Source organism: Wasmannia auropunctata, unplaced genomic scaffold (assembly GCF_000956235.1).
Source record: "Wasmannia auropunctata unplaced genomic scaffold, wasmannia.A_1.0 LD336074.1, whole genome shotgun sequence".
NCBI lineage: Eukaryota > Metazoa > Arthropoda > Insecta > Hymenoptera > Formicidae > Wasmannia > Wasmannia auropunctata.
The window spans coordinates 2,219,169-2,239,489 of NW_012026816.1; the positions used below are offsets into that span (position 1 = coordinate 2,219,169).

General features: G+C 47.5%; 1 protein-coding gene across 1 annotated transcript in view; it reads right to left on the reverse strand.

Moving 5' to 3' along the window:
- Positions 1-314: 314 nt before the first annotated feature.
- The window catches only part of LOC105449640 (optomotor-blind protein), an 83,748-nt gene continuing 63,741 nt past the window's right edge, over positions 315-20,321 (reverse strand). The window contains exons 5-7 of the mRNA XM_011688943.1: positions 7,620-7,766; positions 6,474-6,550; positions 315-1,122 (exon numbers count right to left, since the gene is read on the reverse strand). Coding sequence (XP_011687245.1) covers positions 315-1,122; positions 6,474-6,550; positions 7,620-7,766 — 1,032 coding nt within the window. The remainder of the gene's footprint in view (positions 1,123-6,473; positions 6,551-7,619; positions 7,767-20,321) is intronic.

Here is a 20,321-nt window from a genome sequence, read left to right on the forward strand (position 1 = left end):
CGCTCGCGACAACGACTTCTCGAGCCGCGGCGCCGCTCCGGAAATAAAATTGCACTTTGTAGTATGAGAGTCCGGCCTTCCTCGCTCCCGTCCGGTACGGCCAGGACCCCCCGAGTAGGACGAGGACGAGACAGGGAGAACCGAATGCCGACCAGCCAACGTTCCCGCCGCTACGACGGCTCCGACGTGGAGTCCGGCTCCCTCTCGTCGGCGGAGAGGTCCTCCGGGTCGCCGCCAGATTCGTCGGCGCAGTCCTCGTCCTCGTCCTCGTCAGGGTCATCGTCCTTCGTGCTGCTCACAGGCTCGTTCTCCTGTCACGGACTCCCTCCGCCGGCGTCGTCGCCCCGATGTCCGGGCGTCAGACTCGGACTTCTCCTTCTCTTCTCCTGCAGCCCGTTCACCATGTTCTCGATGGACTTGAGCTCGCCGGCGGAGCTGGGCGTCGTCGAGATGAGGGCACCGCCGCCCGTGGGGGTCGGCGAATCGGTTGGCGGCCTCGGCGGCGGCGATCTCGGACTTAGAGTCCTGCTACCGGGGGTCACGGTCTCGAAGGCCGAGCCGTGCGAGGGCGCCGGGAGTGTGTAGGGCGCGAATCTATGCCCCTTGAGCTGATGCAGGGGACTCGCCAGGGGATGGGGATAGTGCGCGAAGAGCGGATGCTGGGCCGCCAAGGCCAGCTGGGCGTTAAACAGCATACCGGGCGTGACCCCACCGTGGAGTCCGAGAGGACTCGGTGGTATCAGGGGACCGGGGCCGGGATAGAGTCCGGGCACCGGCGGGTACAGATACGGCAAGAGGGGCGGGTGAAGCGGTGGACCGACAGAGACGTCCGGCCGTGGACCTTCGGACCCCGTTGGGCCTGGCCCGCCGCCGCTCTCCGACCCGGACGATTCGCTGCCCTCGCCTCGTTCGCTCGTCCGGTCGTCCCTCTCGCGCGAGTGCTCCCGTTCCCGGTGGTGATGGGCCGGATGCGGCGTATCGGGTCCAACCACGTCCAGCAGTTTGTCGTCGTCGTCCATAAGATCGGTGGCGGAGTTCGATGAGCGCCGCTTGTCCGGCGACGCTGGTCCGCCCGCTGTCAAACGGGAACCGCCGCCCGATACTGTCAGTAGCGCCTGCCTTCTGCAACAACGACGCAGAGTTAGCAATCTTGCGAGGTTCGCGTGCCACGCTTATTTTGCGCTCTTAATTATTTCCTACCCCCCGCCCCCTCCCCCGTGAAATCTTTTTTATATACCGCATAAATTAAAAATTAATTAAAATATACCGTGTTCCGATCCTTATCCCGCGAAAAAATAAGTCGTACGTTATAAGACAAGCAAGCTCGGCATTGTCGCAACGCTTTAAAGAAAACCCGTTGCCTCTGTGTTTCTAGATTGATTATTGATTTATGGAAAGGCGTGGTTAGTGAGTTATCAATCGTTAGCGGAGCTGCGCGGCCACCGGGTAAATGGGTTCCGCCTATTTCGATATGATTTATCGACGTTCGCAAGCTGACAATCTTTTGAGACGCGCGAATGCCCATTGATTACGGCACACTATAATTGGTTCCGAGAGTATAACGAGAGGGTCGGTGATAAAGTTACTTCCCTCCTTGGCAGCGGCAATTTCGACGCTAAATCGTTCGCGCTGCGATCTCGTTGCGGTTTTGTTAGTATACCAATATGCGTATGTCTCAATCGAAAAAATTGCGACGTCGAACGGTAAAAGGATCCTCCGGAAGATTGCGAGAAACCAATCGGCGATCTCTATCTATACACTATCGCAATATCTCGCGGATGTCCTCGCTGCTAATTGCTTTGGCGAATCAATATTCAGCATAATGAAGAACTGAAATTGCAAATAGACCGAGTCGCGTTAACGTTTGTTCTGCAAAATATAGAGTTGTTGCAATCGTATAAAAAAAGTATAACAAAGTCAGAATAATTTTTTATAAGATTGATCGTATACATATATATTATATTGATATTAATTGTTCGCTAAATAATAATTTCAATTTGTAATATAAAACATAAGATGGTCAATAGATGTGTAGTGCAAGTTTCATCAAAGATGAACAGGCGGTCTATTTGTCAATTTCACTGTGTGAATTTCTTGTGAAACCTTCACGCGGAATTTACGTAAACGTTATCTTGATCACGCCACGACCGACTGAATGAGAATCAATGAAAATCTTACAGTGCCGATATTTAACGCGAAATGGAATATCGTATACTCGTTAGCGTCGCATCTGCGGGTCGTCGTCGCGCGTGCGAGGAGAACAGGCGCGATCAATGCGATCACGATTCCGGGAGACAGAGAGAGGTATTGTGTCGAAGGAAATCAAAAGGCCCCGACGGCTTGAAGCGCGGCCACTCTCCGAGCCGCGCGCGCGGCGCGCTTCGCTCGTCCGCGGTGATAATTCACGCGGAGCGGTTGCCGGCGTCGGCGCGCTGCAATAAACGGAGGCCCCGGGATTTATGCGAGCCGCCGGTAGCTGTATTGCCTCGAGGCGCGGCCGTGGTATTAGATTAATTATCTTAATTGCGCCTTCAACGCCTTTCCTATGCGGCAAGTGTCTAGCGTTCGCTCGCTCGCTCACTCGCTCGCTCGCGCGTGCGTTGCCTTCACGTGCGCTTAACTTTATGCCACTCGCGGCTATTTGCACTTATAAACAGACGAGCGAGAGCTCGTGTGGTGCAATTCGCGCCTCTGTGTGCGTGCGTACATATAATACGTACACAGGCGGCTCGCATAAACGAACGGCGGCGGCGTGTCGATAGAACCCTCAAGATATACGCGCCGGCACGATTACATTGCGCTCCGCGACCGGCGGTGCGACGCGGAGAAACTTTTTTCCGCGAATCGCGAGCTCTAGGTGTGCGGAATCGAGAGTGATTTATCGCGCTGACGTCTGGCCGCCTGCACTCCCCGGAGTCGGAGTCGCGATCATTTTTCATCGATGCCGCGGCGATACCCGGTATCGATTCACGACACACTGATCTATTCGCCGATTCCCCAGGGCAGCGTGTTTCTTTCGCCCGATCTTCGCGAAGAATCGCGTAATCTCGGCGCGATTTATCGAGCTGCGTTTATGCACGCGGCCTTTTATATAAGAGAAATCAAGCGCGTCGCGCGGATTTAATGATTTCTGATTAATCTACGTTAATGAATTCTTTTTCGGTTGTTCCTGCAACCAGTTAAAGCACAGAAGCAGGAAAAAAAAGAGATTGGCGATCTATGTTTTTTTTTCCTAAGCGCTAAACGACATCGGAGCGACTCGATCCTCGGTGAGCGAATAAAATTGAACGTCTCTCGTGAATCCAGGACGAAGAGGGACGGTACACCTTGCTCGAAAGTCGTATACCGGGTGCACGGCGGATTATTGATTTGGCATGCTCTCGCACTTACGTACGGAAACCAGAGAGCCTGCACACCCTTTCGGGGCTGCAACGAGTGCATGTCACGGATGCATCTACGAGGTGGAGCGTGCGCGAAGTGGATGCACCTCGGGCGAGCGAGCGAGCGAGCGAGAGAAAGCGCGCGGTTTCTGTGTTGGTGAACTGATCGCATTACATGGCATTAAGACACCGGTAAGCCTCTCGTTGTGCGAACGGCTATAGCCGAGACTTACACGAGGTTTAGGTTTGTTCTGTCTGCACGAGACGATGCATTAGATTTGCCGTAGACTCCTCCTCCCCCCGCCCCCTTTGCCTTTCCCGCGCGCGCCGCGCCCCCGTAACCCCGGCCCGTCATTCGACTCGATTGTCGACGGTAACGTACCATCGAGTTTCCTTTGCGTGATTAGGAGCGTTCCAGGAAATTTTGTTCGAGCCCGCTGAAAGGATCCGTGTGCGCCAATTAATTCTGTATTAGGTTGCGGAATCGAGTACATTTCGGTTTGGCGCGATTATGGGAGGAATTGCGGGGCTCTCGGAAAGCTCTCATATCGTCGTTCAAACGAACGACTTCGCGTGGGAAAGATAAACCTTTCTATTCCACCAAAATATCTTTGCAAATATATTATCGTCGCGATTTCGAGCGGACTGGCAAATGACATTTTGGCATGAACGAGAGTAGAAATTGCGAGATCTTGTACGGCAAGGGCCGGTATTCATATATTGGCTATATGTAACTGAGCAGTTTAAGTATCTTCATATATTGGCTATGTCGCAAACATATGAAAATACTTAAACTGCTCAGTTACATGTTATCCTCAGCTTAGTTTTCGATATTACCCAGATATAACACGCGAGATTAACAAAAATCGGGGATGGCCTATAGGGTTAGTCTGGCTGTAATTATATCTCGTAGGAATGCTTTGTTGCAATGCGGAGAAACGCACTGGAATCTCAACGATTTCCGCTCCGCGGATAATTGACTGCAAAAGTTAAGTAAAACTCGCCGGCCTCGTCTAGATTTCCCGACGCGTCTTGTTTCGCTCATTAATCAAAAGACGTTTGTGGTGTATAATCGCCGATCGCGAAAATTAATCTCGGGGACAATATGATCAGCGTCACGGCTATTAATTTAACACCTAATGCGCTAATGGACCGATTAGGAAATACACATCGTTCGCGCTATTACGTATATTAACGCGCGATCGTGGAAGTTTCGCGAGCGAACGGGTTAATTCGCCCGCGTGTATCGCAATACGATCTTTCCGCGGTGTGTATGATGATAAATGACGTGACAACTCGCCGCACCGGAGCGGTTCCTTCTCTCTTTTTCTCCCCCTCTCCTTTTTTCCCTTTTTTTTTTAAGCGGCGTGGCGAATCAACTCGTCACGCTCGAGTGGCGTTACATCTCGTGACGAAACGCCGCGTCGCGCGTTGTTAAAAAATTAACGAAACAATACGCCGGCTGTCAGTGTCAGTTTAACGCTATCGCGTATCGAGTGTGGCCGTTTTATTTCAGTACAGTCACGCAGCTACTTTACATCTCTATACTTAAATCATAGGGGATCTCTCGCCTTAAATTATCGTGTATTATAGTGATTAGGCTCCAATGAGATTGACTTAATTTACTGTACATTCGCATCTCGCTTCTTCGTTCTCTTAATTTACTTGCTTTATGTCGGTTCTCGCGGTTATTAACGATCTAGCGTATTACAAAAAAAATCCGCGCAAGCAAAGATATAAAAAAGAAATAACGCATGCTATCGGGGAAAGAGATTTCGCGCTTTCGTTTGCATGCGGAAGATCGACCGTGAGTTCTCGAAGCGCAGTCTTTGTGCAGCCACAAAACGATCTGTAGGGCCAATATAAAATTCAAAGCCGTCAAGAGTGGCACCCTCCACGTTAACGATAGCGCCGCCCCTGAGCATCAGTATGCTAATCCGATGATTGGCTATGTTCCAACCCCGATCCCTCTCACACCGTGCCCACTCTCTTTCTCTCGCGGTCTCTTTCTGCGCGATGTTTCCCTGCCCGTGCCCCGTCTCTTTCTCGCTTTCCGGTTTCCCTGTGGCTTCCTGATGGCATCCAACCACCCTTAACCGAAACCATAAGCCAAAACTAACCCTTATTCTAATTAGGCGGTGCCGCGGCGACGCGCCCCCTGCTTTGCATATTTTCTCGATTAACCTCGCCCTTTCTTTATCCGCTCGACGTCGCAGACCGCCGCAATTTTCCGAAAATTTTCTGACCCGCGGCTTGCATCGTCTCCATTTTTTTTTCTCTCAGCGTAGTATAATGCACTTCTTGATACTTTTGACACCACAGACAAAATATTCTTTTTCACTTAAGAAATTACGTTCTTTAATGACGTAACAAGGATTATAGGAAACAGTTTAAATTGTTATGCATAGCAACTTAATTTCATCAAAACCCACTCGAGTTTTCACCCCACGACCAATGGGATCGAAATGGGGTTTCCATAGCAGCCTGGTCCACGGCAACGACGCGGGCCAGCATCCCCTCCGAGGGATCGTTCGCTGACATAAGCTCATAAACCCGCAATATTGAATATAAATGGACGACACTGTAGGCGATGCGGAGTGCAAATGAGCCCTGTGAAACCAACCCTTAGCCCAAGGGATGACCCTAAGGTCGACATAATAGCGTCGATCGAGGGGAAGCTCGAAAGGTCTATGATCAATTAGGTCGACCCCGAAGACAGATTCGCGCTCTTTGCTCCGTACAAAACGCGATGCGGAGAGGGCATGCCTGCTTTGCATTTAGGGTAGTTTTTAATCCGTTCTACATTAACGTAGATCCTGAGACGTACTTTCGTCGTAGAATGATCGAAGGATACTTAGTTTACTGATTTTTTTTTAACTCTTTCCTGATTATTGGTATTATATGATTTTCGTAAATTTTTATGAATAAACCTCGTGAAACAGTAATAAAACAAACTAAAGAACTCTCTTGGGAACACATATACACATGGCGAAAGATTTTTGTATATTGTGGCGTAGGTTTGTTTTAGTTTCAGGAAAGTGTTAAAAAATATACTATACGTTCTGGAAATGCAGTTTTGAAAGCGACACTCACTTTTTCTCGCGCTTCCCCGCACCAGTATCTCGAAATCCCTTCGCGAATGGATTGTTATCGATCTTCAGCTGGGTGATCTGCAAAAAAAATAAATATATTTGAGCATGGATTTAAAAAAAAGTTTGCAAATTAAATCTTTCGTTAAGGATTTAACAGGCCTGTAGACTCTCCGAGCTAATATGCTCTTCTCGCTTCGCTCCGTATTCGGTCAATATACCGAGAAGGCGCGATAATTAAGATAGGAGTGTATTAGCCGACGTATAAAACCGACCTACCAAAAATCTGTACAAGGCCCGGTCTCTTCTTATGGCCACGTGCGTGCGTGTGAGCAACTCATTCACTACTGAAAATAATGCGTACCGAGAAGACGTTGTTCCACGAAATGATGCTCGCGTCCATGACTTTATCAAGGCGTAGGAACGCGGAGAAATATTAATTAACGGAAGGCCAGAAACCAAAACGGCCCGCTCTCTTAGATCGTAACGCGAGATTGTTCCCTTCTAACGAATTCTCGCCGCCACGTGTGACCTTTACATTTCCTCCGCGATGAACTTTTAACACATAAAAAGGAGGATCACTCATATTTCTGCATCGATAAATTTTACGAGATAAACAGAAACGAGATAAATAAATTTGATCTTGGCCTCATACAGAAGTTCTTCTTCTACCTTTTACAATCTCCGGGAATCGATTCGGCCAGTAATAACCAATAATCAAATTAATGTAGCAAACGCAAAATCGTGTACGTATACATATATTTGATCAGAAAATATTTAAGTGTGAGCAAAAAAATTGGTTAGTATTATCTTTTAAAAACTTTTGGTCCGCACTCTGCGGCTTTTCCGATGCAACTTCCTACAGAAGTTCTCTATAGACATAAAATACCAAGTCTACGTTCTTTTCGGATGTTGCGAAATTAATCGGATGAAAGGATCTCTTTTGCGTATGGATGACACGTGCACGGAAAGAACGATTTTGCTGAAAGGTTAAAAATGATAAGCATTGCTATAAAATGTTTTGATATTCTAGCAGTTTAATTTTCCAACAAAATTATTTTGATGGATCAACAAGAATTATTTTCAGATTTGACATTTCCAGCAAAATCGTTCTTTCCGTGTGCGTTTGAACAAACCAAAGGTCGCTTACCTTTTCGTTTTGATAGGCCGTCACGGCGATGAATTCCGTCTCCTTGAAAACGTAACTCCTGAAGGTCGAATACGGAAGTTTCAGGATGTCATTGGCTCGCACGAGGTGAAACCTCGGCTGATACTTATGCATCGAGTTCAGTATCGTCTGCAATAAGAAAGGGATCATACATTGGGACAGATTGTTTTATGTTAGCTTTGGCAAAGAAGGTTTGCAATTATTTCGCTTCGTTTTCGCACTCTCAGACCAATTTGCTTCGCGGATAACTTTCGAGTCAAGCCAAGAGAAAATGCAACACGCGAATCAAGTTTCTTCTCTCTACACTTTTTCGAATATCTTTGAATTTCGTGAAGCACATTTCTTTTTCGTTCTCATGAACAATGTACGGAACGTTCCATTTAGCAGGAGTCGCGGTGCCTCGCAGAAGTCTCGTGATTAACCATCGCGAGCGTGGTCTGAAAGTGATCTACGGTGCAAAATTAAGAAACAAAAGCGACGCGAGACACGAGAGCGCGATTTTGCACGAAGAAAAATATAGAGATACGTCAGATTAAAAAAGTGTCAAGAAGGTGTTGCCGTTAATCACACAATCAGAGAGCGTGCGCCGGCACGTTACTCCTTTCTCCCGGTTAATTAATCTTCGTGCAAGTATTTCATAAAGTTCCGTGCGGGCCAAGAAGGCATGAGCTTGGCAAAGCGGCTATTACACCGATGCATCATGCCGAGTTGATCGATACACAAAGTCTTGCAAAACGCAATCGAGCTTTCCGAGCGAGCCTCGCGCGATTTTATCCGTCGTAGACGATGACGATCTCTCGCGGCTATACGTATTTACGTTTAAAAATTATTTATCAGGGACATTACTAATAACTCTTTTATTATTAGCACTTACCATTAGCTGATTCGCTAATTGACAGAAATAGTTGTGATAAAATAGCGTATTTGCCTACAACGATACACGTACACATCGTCGCGGCTATCGTCAAATTACCCACTGTTCATATAAATTTGTCAAATTATCGAAATATAACCAACTTCCCGATTACGATAATTTATTGACCTCGTCCTGCGATTAAAAAGCTTGCGTTACGCGGACGGACGGCCATCGATCTTGTTGAAAATGGACGCGGAATATGCACGTGCGAGTTCGCTCGCGTTGCGGAGCACATTTGCCCGCGTGCTCGCGCTGCTCTTATTATATGTACGATCCGAAAGGCTGTTCGGAATATTCCGGCACGCAAAACGAAAAGGGCGAACTCTCTCTCTCGCGTAGCTCGCGCGCACGTGTCCGTCGCATGCGTAAAGGGAAACAGAGAGAGAGAGAGCGAGAGAGAGAGAGAGAAAGAGGGAGATTAATACGTGAGCGGTAACGAGCAAATTACCGGGCGAGACGTGAACGCGGACGATCGATAGCCGGAAGCCGCGTGTGTCATCGCTCGATTCCACCGTCGAATTCACGAAAGATGGATTCTCGCGTCCGCGACGGGCCACGTTCACCCTTCGCTGGCGTCGTCGTCGTTGGCCTCAATCGTCATCGGCATAATTTATATGGCGGTTATTCGGCGCATACATAGTGATCGATAGGCAACCGAAACATGGCCGGCCGTATTCTGGATATCGGTCTCGCTCTGCCGGGTAATCGAATTCACTTATTAATTCAATCCGGAATCCGCAGTCCCGCTGCCACTTCGCCAAATAAAACGTACCGCGCGCTTATCACCCGTATATCGCGGCTACACTCGTACGGAGCGAAGAGGCGAGATTAATTTCAACGTGGCGTCAAAACCGGTTCACACCGGCCGCCACCGCGCGCAGAGATCGCAGGTATTTCTGCTAAAATTGCTAAACCGAAAAAGAATCTTCGCGCGTTCGTCAAAGGAAACATTTATTATCCAAGATTGTTGTGGCTTGCGCATCCGTAAATCGATGCCCGACGCCTCAGGGCATCAAACAAGTTTTACGAGAAATTTCAGCTGTGTGGAAGCTAAAATTGTACGCAATAAAGTATTCTACATTATTTTTATGAACTTCCTAATAAGATACGGGACATGGTGGTAGTTCGATCCGAAGTTTTTCGCCGATATCGCGAAACAATATCATTAAAGTATTAAAACCGGGTTAGTCTAGAAACCTAGACAGACATATGCCGACAATCGTTCGCGGAAGCCTTACGATTTTTGCAGTATTCCGTAATTATGTAACTGCGAAGGCCAAATCATTATGTAATGACACGAGAGATATAGAATACGAGTATTGAAGATATATCAGTATGTATACAAATTTAATCTTTCCCAAATTTTTTATAAAAAGAAAACGTTTATTAATTGAAAAGCATTATCACAAATTTATAAAACGAAATAAAAAAAACTCTGTCAATTAAAATAAATGTAGTACAACCACACTATTTTATCTACTATAACAATAAAATGCATTCAAGCTAAAAAAATATTTTATATTTACATTCAAAATCTAATGGGTTAACAAATTATTGTCTGCCTCTACGCAACAGAATGTTGTGTCGACAGAATAAGCGAGGTTTTCGACGGGAGAGGGGGAGGGGGAAATAATCAGCAAGCGCGATTAAAAAAATATATATTTGATCCCGATTTTCGACTAACTAGGCCGACATCGGTTCTCCGTTTTCACTTTTCCTTGTGTTCTTTTATGATTCGCGTATTTCTCCGCGCCGTCTGCCCCCTCCTATCGTTTTATGCAGATATCGCTCGGAGCATCTCGCTTTGCCGCAGGAACGGCAACTAACAAGATTGCCGAGAACATTCTGTCGACGATGACGAACGAACGAACGGACGCTTCCTCGTTAGTGTTGGTTGATAAATCTGTTTATGCGTCAAATGCTTCACCCACGAAATCCGTATAATTATCGTGCGCTCGGAGAGAGAACTTTCGCGGTTGGAAAACGTTTGAAAAGTGGATACGAATGTAACGTGTCTTTCAACGAATCGCAAACTGCCGTCAATAAACGGGAGGGCATGGTTAAAGGATCATGACTCTTCAAAAGCGGGGAGGGAGGAGGAAGGTAAATTACCTTGGAAAAGTTTCCGAGATGCCGAGAAAAGTTCTTAATAGTGCTAACTTAAAATTCTCAAAACCATTTCTTAGCAATATATCGTAACAGCGTTATAGATACTAGCATATCCATCTAGGCAATGAAACCTCAAAGATATTTATTTAGAAAAAAATAATTCACATATATTAATGAAAAAATTCATATGAAAACAATATTTTAGATGAAAATCTATCAACAACCAATATTAAAAAATAGAAATCTTGCACTAAAAGCTGCTGAAATTAAAATTACCTGAGAAAGAAAGCCTTTATACCATCATTCTAACGTTTCATATTACGTAATGTCTATATTAAAATATAGACTGTTATTCTTCTGAACCTAATCTCTAGATTGATCTCCGCGACGATAAGACGGAAGAATTAAAAAGAAGAATTCACAGGAGGATTACGGAATATTCGGGAATAACTGTCGATTATGCATGCAGACGAAAGTTTGCAACTGCGTTGGTTCACACGTCGGACATGTAGGGGAAAAAAACAGAAATCGTCAACAGACGTCTGGCGAGAGAGCGGAGGGAAGGGAACGTAGGGGCCAAAGGTCCACCGCGTCGGTGAACAGAGTCGATAATCACTGGAGTGCGTGGAGGCTTAAGTGAAGGGACCGATCGCAACGCACAACGTCATTCCGTCAATTCGCGGCGAGAAATTCACGTTTGCCGTCACCACACGCGGTAACAAATAAAATTCGCCGACGCGCCGCTCGTGCGTGTAAATCGGTACGACACACGTGAAGCGGAAAGAGAGAGAGAGAGAGAGAGAAAGATAGGAAGCCCTCGCTCGTTCCCGCACGGACGCCATTATGCGCGGTGCAGTACAAAGGGGAAATAATTAGCGCTGGCCGGGTGATAAGCCGGCAATCTAGGCGTTTGTCATTAGCCTATCAAAGCAGAATGTTTCTCTCTCTCTCTTCTTTTTCTCTCTTTCCCTCTCGCTACCGCCACTACCACCGTTGCATGGACCCCCTTCCGGTCCCTCGCGCGACGCCCCGGCGGTCTCCCTCGTCTCTATCTCGTTTCTCGTGGACCTTCGGCCTCGACACGCCTCTGGCGCCGTGGAAAATATGTGCGAACGCCGATCGGAGCAATTAGTATTTCTCCGGACTCTAATCTGCGCTCACTCGAGCGCGGCGAATGCGCGTCTTTCGCGGTGCATTCTGCCCGTAGAATATGTCGGCGAAAGAGGGATAAAGAAGGAGAGACGGAGGCAGGAGGACACGGTTCGCGAGAGAGGAAAGGGGAGGGGGCTAGTATCGCGAGGCGCGCCTAGGGAGAAAGAGAAAGAGTGAGCAAGGGAAAGGGAGAAGGGAGAAAGAGAAAGGACGAAATAGAAGATGGTCGGAGGATGGAAAGTAAGTGGTAGGATCTGAAGCGGTCCGGTGTGTATATCGTGCCGCGTGAATTGACCGGCCAGATAAAACCGCACGGCGGACGAATGGACGGTGGGACATGCGGGGAGGAGGGGCGGGTAGCAGCGGCGGGACGGCAGGGGAGGAAAGTGAGAGAATATCTTGGCCGACACAGAAGCCGACGCTGCTAATGACTCTGTCCGCGGTAATCTCCGGGTGTTATCTGTCCTGGCTACCTGGGGCCCACCTACTTCGAATCACGAACCTGCACACGCTGCTCCGCCGCTACGTCCCCCCCCCTTTCTCGCGTCTCTCCTTCGCGCTCCTCTCCCTTTCCCCCCATCTCGTTTCGCTCGTCCTTGCGCGCCATCAGGATCACGGAATCCGGAGATCTTTTTAGGCGTGCCGCTTTTTTGAGGCCCAATGCGATACGTGTATCTTTAAAATGTATGGATCAATAAAAATGTTTAAGCGCGTATAGGAACTTATAAATCGAATTATTCTGGTCTCAAATTTTCACGCAGATAGCAATAATAATATTTAACGTAAGTTGTAAAATAAAACCAGAAAGATCGTAATACTCGAAAGATAAGTATAAAATAATTTACCCATCGAAATTCGCGCTGGTCAAATTGAAGGACGAAGAAGCGCAACAAGACCTCGCCATATAGCTGTCCTCGGTGTTTGGCTAACTGATCGTACAGAAGAGCAAACAAATCTCTTGGGCTTGAAAGGGACTACTTCAGTGAAAGACTAAAAATATAAGGAGTCTAGCGGTCGAAGTGCTGGCGATGATACTGCAAAATTTTTTCGTCGCAGCGAGGAGGAGGTAAAAGCGAAGAGTAAAATGTGCTTCGACACATCGTGAAGATAAGAAACCGAGAAATATAGGTAAACCAAAAAATTTGTAAGAAAGGAGAGATGACGAAGAAAAAAGCCGGGACTTTTCATGTTAAGAATCAAGAAGGTCGATGGTCCGAGGATTACTTAGCCATCGAGTACATCAGGTAACCACGTGCAGTTCAGTTTACAATGTTCGCGAACCCCGTGCACTTTCATCCACTTACACGCACGCAGAAGTGTACACACAATCCACGGTACATATGTACATTTAAGTTCGGGAAGGAATCTGAACGAATACACGAAAATAACGAGAGAAAGATATACTGGTAGAAAGCCTTTCGGACGGGAAAGGGGGTGGTTCGCATCGTATGTGTACGATGCGCGGGGAGAAGGGGGCGGGCGGGAGGAAGACGAAAGGGTGGTTCTTGATGGCGAGTGTGGCGCCACCTCGGCAGAAAGCGGCGGAGAAGCGAAACTTTTCGCCGAAGGCGAGGGTGCGAGCGGGAGAGCCCGCTCGCCACACGGGGGTGCGACGAAGTACAAGACGACAGGACGACGGCCGGGGAGGTGAAACGCACGGGAGCGGAAAGGGAAAGGTGGTGGTAAGGTTGGTCGTCCTGGTATCGACCGCCTGAAAAAGGGGTGGATTTTTCTACCCCTGGGCGGAGGACCCGCCGTGTAGGAGGACGTGTTCCGGACGCAAACGCGACTGGCCCATCTCGGGACCTTCGTCACGCAGAATAAAAATAAGGGCGGTTTTTCTCAGTGATATTTTATCGTTAGACGTGGCACAACACAATGTATTTCTTTACTTTAATCAAGCATGCATTAATCAAGCAAGATTTAAGTTTATTAGAAGCATAGAAAATTAAAATTAAAAGTACCGCGAGATATTAAAAGATTTACTTAAAATTTCGAGCGTGTTAAAAAGTTTAGAAATCACGGAAAATCGAAAATGAAATTGAAAGTCGAACTTCAATATAAAACTGAAGGCAAATGCACAAGCAAGTTGGATCTCGCGAACGCTATATACGTGAATTACAAAGAAGTGTTTCATCAAAGTTCGTAAATATAAATATAAAATACGCGTGGCATAATTGGAACACCAATTAATTTTTCGACCGGCCGCGCCGACACATCTCGCAAAGGTTGCTTGAATTTGGAGCGCGTTCTGATTGAGCAGTTGAATCTAATCGCGTTTCCAGTTCGCGCCATCCCATCGCAGATGTTACCTCGCTCACGATTAGACGCATAATTTCGAGGAAGTCAATTAGCTCGAATCAATCTGAGTTCTGGGAAGCGACGCGTGGGAGCGTGACGGAGTGTCTTCCAGTTCTAAGAACGAATTAGGCGATAAACTTCGGGCTTACAGACGGCTCGGCGACGCGACGCCGACGGTCTCGCTTGTTGGCGAAGCGAGGCCAGCGGAGTTAGGTCAATTCGTGGTGGCTCGACGGCGAAGACGACGACGAGGTGGAGGAGGAGGAGGAGAAGGAGGTGGTGGTGGCGGTAGAAGAAGAGAAGGAGGGAAAGGGGGAATGTGGGAGAGAAATGGATCCTTGGGGGGTTTCTCTGCCACTTACTCGCCCGGAAGCTAATTGGCCCGAATCGAGGGTGGCTTTTCCATCATCCGGTTCGGGCATTATGGCCGACTTGCACGTAAGCCGGCAAGCCAATAGCAGGCCGTCTGGATGGTCGAGCGAAACACGAGGAACTCCTTTCTTACGTGCTCTTTTTTCCCTTCCACGCGAATTCGTACCAATTTCCGAGGCTACTTTGTAAACGCTGCTACTCGGTGAAATATGACAGGTGTCACGATGCGCGGCGTTCGCTTGACCCGCTAAAAAGAGCGGCGGGAAACATTTCTTATTAATAACGTTATTATCTCTATTCTAGCTTCTTCGGTAATCGCAAGTGGATTAATAGAACTTAGAATTTTCTTTGTAAAAAGAACAGATTTAATACAGATTTATTTTTTTATCGTCGTTTTATATCATTATGGTTCAATAAAAATAATTAATTTGCACGTTATACTGCGATCATTACCATGCTAAAAGATAACGGAAAAATTATAAGCAGATTTAAATGGATATTTAAAGCGCGATTAGAGAGAATCGGTACTGCAGTCAATAATTAATTCCGGTGTCGAGCCAAATTGCGCACAAGTTCTATGGACTGAGCGAATTCATTGAATGGATCCACTGTGCACGCGAAGAAATAAAGATTATCGACTTAACGCCGTTCTTTGATCACTGAATGAAAGCAAATAGGTACTGTCGTCAACCAGTGCCACCACGCCGTCATGGTAATTTCTGATAAACTTCACGGGCCAAGTCCGGCTCGTTGGAGAGAGAACGGAAATTCCATCGCTATTCAATCGCGTTATTCCACACTCTAAGTCTTTAATATTTCATCACGAAAAATTTCAGGAATATTCACACATGAATAAACTATAAAAGTATTAAATCCAAGTTGCGCAAATTACATAATGTATATGTAACAATAAAGTTTTTTTAAATATACATAATAAATTCGAGCAAAATGCTCGTGCGAATTTATATTATGAATCGCGGAAAGATCCAGGATAAATGCGTTTGATGTAGCCGTACACATATATTTACATGGAAACGAGAGGTTATTTAAGCGAGAATTGTCAAGGTTTAGAGGGGTACACGCGAGAATCGTCTTTTCCCTTGATTTCCTTGACGGTTGATACGAAAAAAAAGCAGCGGAGGGAAACGTTAAACGGAAATCAGACTGCTTACAGACGGCCCGCGTGTATAAAGAAGCGTCACTCCGTTTCTCTTTTTTTCACTCTGCCCTCCCCCTCCTCTCTCTCTCTCTCTTTCTCTCTCGCTCGCTCGAAGGATGATAGGGAAAAAAGGCTCTTTGACGAGGAGCAAATGCGGTATCTCTCGCGCTGAAATACACGGCTGCGGAAAAGATGGGAATAGAAGCGCCGCGAGGGGTGTTTGCGCGGGTCGCAAGTGTGAAATTGCCGGCGATGCTCGATGCGCCGTGAAATACGCAAGAGTGGGAGCCTCGAAATTTTTCCTTTAGCGGCGGGAAAAATTGTTCCTGAATATTCGAGAGGTACCGGGCAATATCCCGGCAATGATGCGCCCGCCGTCGATCCAATCGCCGCCGTCGTCACTGTTCTTTTTCGTTGCGGCCGTTTGCATATCACGCTAATTGTACGGTGCTCGAGGAATTTTACGAGCGGCGCCTCAACCCTTTGAAGCCCTCGAACATGGGATACACGGGTGATTCGAAACGCTCGGCGGATCCGACACGGTGTCGCAGAAGCTGGCCTGTTATCTCCGCATGCGACAAACAAGATAAATTCGACGGACTGACGCTCTTCTCCCTTCGCCGTTCGTTCATAAATGATGACGTAACGGCGAATTCAATCCGAAATTAACTCCCGCGACGTGTCGCCGTCGATAAACGTTCCGCTCCTGGATCGCTACCCCATTGTTGGGGGATTGCGGATACGTAACTCCATTATATTTTTATCTCTCCACAGATTATAGGAAAATCATCGGATAGAGGAGAATAGCGACGCTAAAAACGTATTGATGTATTAACAATGACAAGCACGGGAATATCGCGACCTATGTACATCAGAGCTCTTCTAACTTCCCTGTTAGAATAATGGTTCGGCGCATTGGCAACGAGCGTGGTACCGCGTATTTATCGATCTCACCGCGCGTCGGACGTATAGAATCTAGACGATCCGTTAAATATAGAACATTAAATATTGGCTAAAGACTAGACGAGGCTATATACACGTGTGTTCACTGGGAACGGGCTTTTCCCAGCTGAGCCAGCGATGAGCCTCCCTCTCGCCTTCGGTCGTTCGCTGCTCTTCTTTTTTTTTTCGATGCCTCAGCCTGGCGGATTACGCTGACCGACAATGGTGCTGATTGAAACCGATTATCGGACTCCTCTCCTCCTCTCATCTTCTCCTTTTTTTTTCACTTCGACCCCGCCGCGGCGACAGCCGCGTCGGATTCGTTTCCAGTCGAGGTGTTACGACCCTGTGATTTTATCGTCGTAGAATCAAACGTAAAAAAAAAGGCATAGAAAGAGAAAAAGAGGAAAGAGAGACGCCAGAAAACGAGAGGAGAACCAAAAAAAAGAGAAGGAGAGAAAAAGGAGGAAACGGGAAGGCTGAAAGCTCGGCGAAACGAACCCCGGGAATCTTTGCTGGCAGCGACAGCCACCCCCTTCGTTTCCAGCGCCGGCTTTATTGTCCCGAAGAATACGAGTCCGCCGCGACCGCGCGCCGGCCACCCTATCTGGTAATCGCGCGTCCCTTCGTTTTTCGGAATACGAATGAGGGCTCGCGTGTGGCACTCTTGCGCGAAGGGATACTGACCGCCGCCGCGTATTTTTTCTCCCCGCCGCCCGAGAGCAGTGCGGTTTAGAGGCCGTGCCAGCGCGGAATACGGAATGCACATCGATTATATCGAACCGCAGCTCGGAGATACTGTGAACGTATCTCTGAAGAAACGCATTAGGTGGTCTTCCCCTTTTAGATGCAGCGATCCCAAAGCGTATTAACATATCTTATTGTTATAATCTGCGATATCCCAATCGTCGTGATGTATTTACAATGAAACGAAAAAGGAAATGGTACCTACGAAATACGCAGTGGAAATTTCCCTTCCTTTCCGAAATTAAGAAAAAAAATCTCTTAATACCGTTGATTACCGTCGATCAGATTGATTAACTCGGATGCTCCTCGCTGATGATTTATTTCTTCGACTAGCACGTCACCGGCAGAACTACGCGGAAAGAGATTGAGCGCGATTGATTAACGCCATAAACGCTTGCGCCGAGCATCTGACATCTCGCGTGAAGCGAGACGGTGCAATCCTCCAACCATTCGTTCACGTCACGCTCGCTCTCCTGATTTTACCGAAGAAATGGAATTAAATTGGTCGTGTCACGTGAAAGAAACATATGTCGACAAACGCGTATGAAATATTTTACCCCTGGGACGTACAAACCCTTTTTGCTCCTCTATATAGCACTGTAACTGCTGCCCTCGAATAAACCTGATCTATTAGCATTAAACTGGTCTTCCTAAACGAAACGGGTTACAAATGTGTCTTACAATTAGTGTTGTTGCATGAAAAAAGAAATATTTTTGCCCGATACATCTCTTCCTCGCTTAACATCGTTGTTAAACTTCACTCGGACAAGTATCATATTTTATTGTTCGCCCCTACCATCTAATGACACGGAATCGTATCGTTATCGATAACGTTGACATCCTAAATGGGCCATTATCGATTAAAAACGGTCGTCGTGAGAAAGGCGTTAACCGCTCGCCGAAAGGAAGACGAGCCACGGAACGGCTTTCGAGAGGGACCGTTTGAAAATCGTAAATATGGATAGCTGGTCGGTCATAAAGGAGATAAATGACCGAGGGAGCGCAATAATCGAGAATTAACGCGTACATTAAGCCTCTCGAAACCCGTCAACGCGCTTCGATGTTTTTTTTTCTTCCTCCGAACTGATCTTCCCCCTTCCCCCCTTTTTTTCTTTCCGGTCGAGCGAGGTCGCTTCGAATTTATCGGTCCCCGCTACAGCCGTGACGCGATCACGTTCGGATAACCCCGGAGTTCAGAACACTTTATCACAATCTGTCTCAATAATTCGGAGCAATGACGATGCATGCGTATGGCGCGTAAAGTGCGTGGGTTGAGAGATAACATGGTTCTTTCAAGTCTCGACCGGTCTCTCGCTCCGCTCGCGCGATTAACTTCAACATATAATAATTAATGCTAGAACATCTAAACATTTTTCTATTTCTCGAGATTCTCTCCGGAGCATAATGTATTCAGGCAGCACGTTGTATGTTTAAACAACTCTGCATTACTCTCTTGATACGTCGCGTATTAAACACGTGGAAGAATTTGTGTAAAGCTTGCCGCGCGTGAGTCTCCATGACGGTGCAAAAAACAAAACAAACAGAAAAAAAAAGAGATTGCAGGACAATCCGCCAGCCGAGGTAAATCCCTGTCCTCGGTACACCGTTAATATAACGCCGACTGAGCAAACCGGCGGCGCGGCGTACCCGGAAGCAAATTTGAACACGAAAATCGGTAGAAAAATAGTAGGCGATAGTGGCACGTCGATTTTTAACTGCCGCCCGCGTTGCACACACCAAAAATACGGTGGTGTCCGCGCACAGCCGTCAGAAAGCGCAAACAGATACGCGTGTTTGCAGAAGCATCTGTCATAGAGAAACGTCTGCTGTGTAGACGTAGAGCGACACAGAAGGTGTCCGCAGTTTCAGGAAGAGTGAAAAAGGAGGAGGATGACGACGGACGGACGGACGGTACCCCGCCGCCGCCGCCACCACCATCACCACCACCGCCGCCGCCGCCGCCGCCGCCGTCAGGGTGGAGGGAGACAGAGGAAAGGAAAGAAGAAATGTTCCGTGCAAACACGGCAGCGGCTGTCTCCCACAGAGGCAGTAAGTAAGTTGGTTAAGCAGAGGTCCTAAAACATTCAAACGACAAACAGTAAGGAGCCCCCTTTCTTCCGTCCGCGTCCCCCGTACGGTTCCCAGCGCTCGGTTCGCCGTCGTCGAGCGTCCATTAGTAGAGTTTGCGCGGCGGCGCCTCTGATGTCTCGGGGCCCCAATCGTACGCCGCGCGCGCGACATGTTCGCCCGTAACACAAATTTCTACCCTGTCTGCGCCCACTTCGTCGCCGTCGCGTCGTCGCGGAAGAGACCTCGCGCAAATCTCGCTCCCGTGAGGGAAACTTAGGCGACGGGGCCGGCTGACGAATTTCACACGCGATTTCTCGGTACGGGCTTATTTTGACATTTACCATACTTTATTTACGCTGTTTACCCAACGCTTTAGAAAGCATGCATAAATCGTACTTTGGCTCGTTGACTAATATCTATACAATTTTACATTAATTATTGTTGAAATAAGACAAGCGGAGATAATTGCGCGAGATCCGATGTCTCGCCGTCGGAGAATAAGCAACACTTCCCTAAAATATACATTCGTAACTTGCTCTACTTGTCGCCTCAAGGACTCGCGGTGTTTTCAGCGAAAAGTAGCGCCTTTTTATAGGCCGCCCTAATTTGCAACAGATGCACCACCAACGACGTCGTCGTCGCGACGCGACGTAATTCGCCGTCGACGAGGTGGTCCCCTTAAAGAACGATTTTAGGAGCGCTCGCGATAGCCGCGAAACATCTGTCCCGCTTGTCAGCTCGTTAGGTATCACAATAAAATGACGAAGAACGGAATGGATCCAAGTACGGTCGTTAAACTGATTTAGTCCCATCCGTAACACCGAAGTTACGCTGCACCAACACTCATGTGCAACAGCGTATACGTTCTAATCACCCGATATGCGGCTTGGCATCGTGTATTCTGGAACGAAGATAG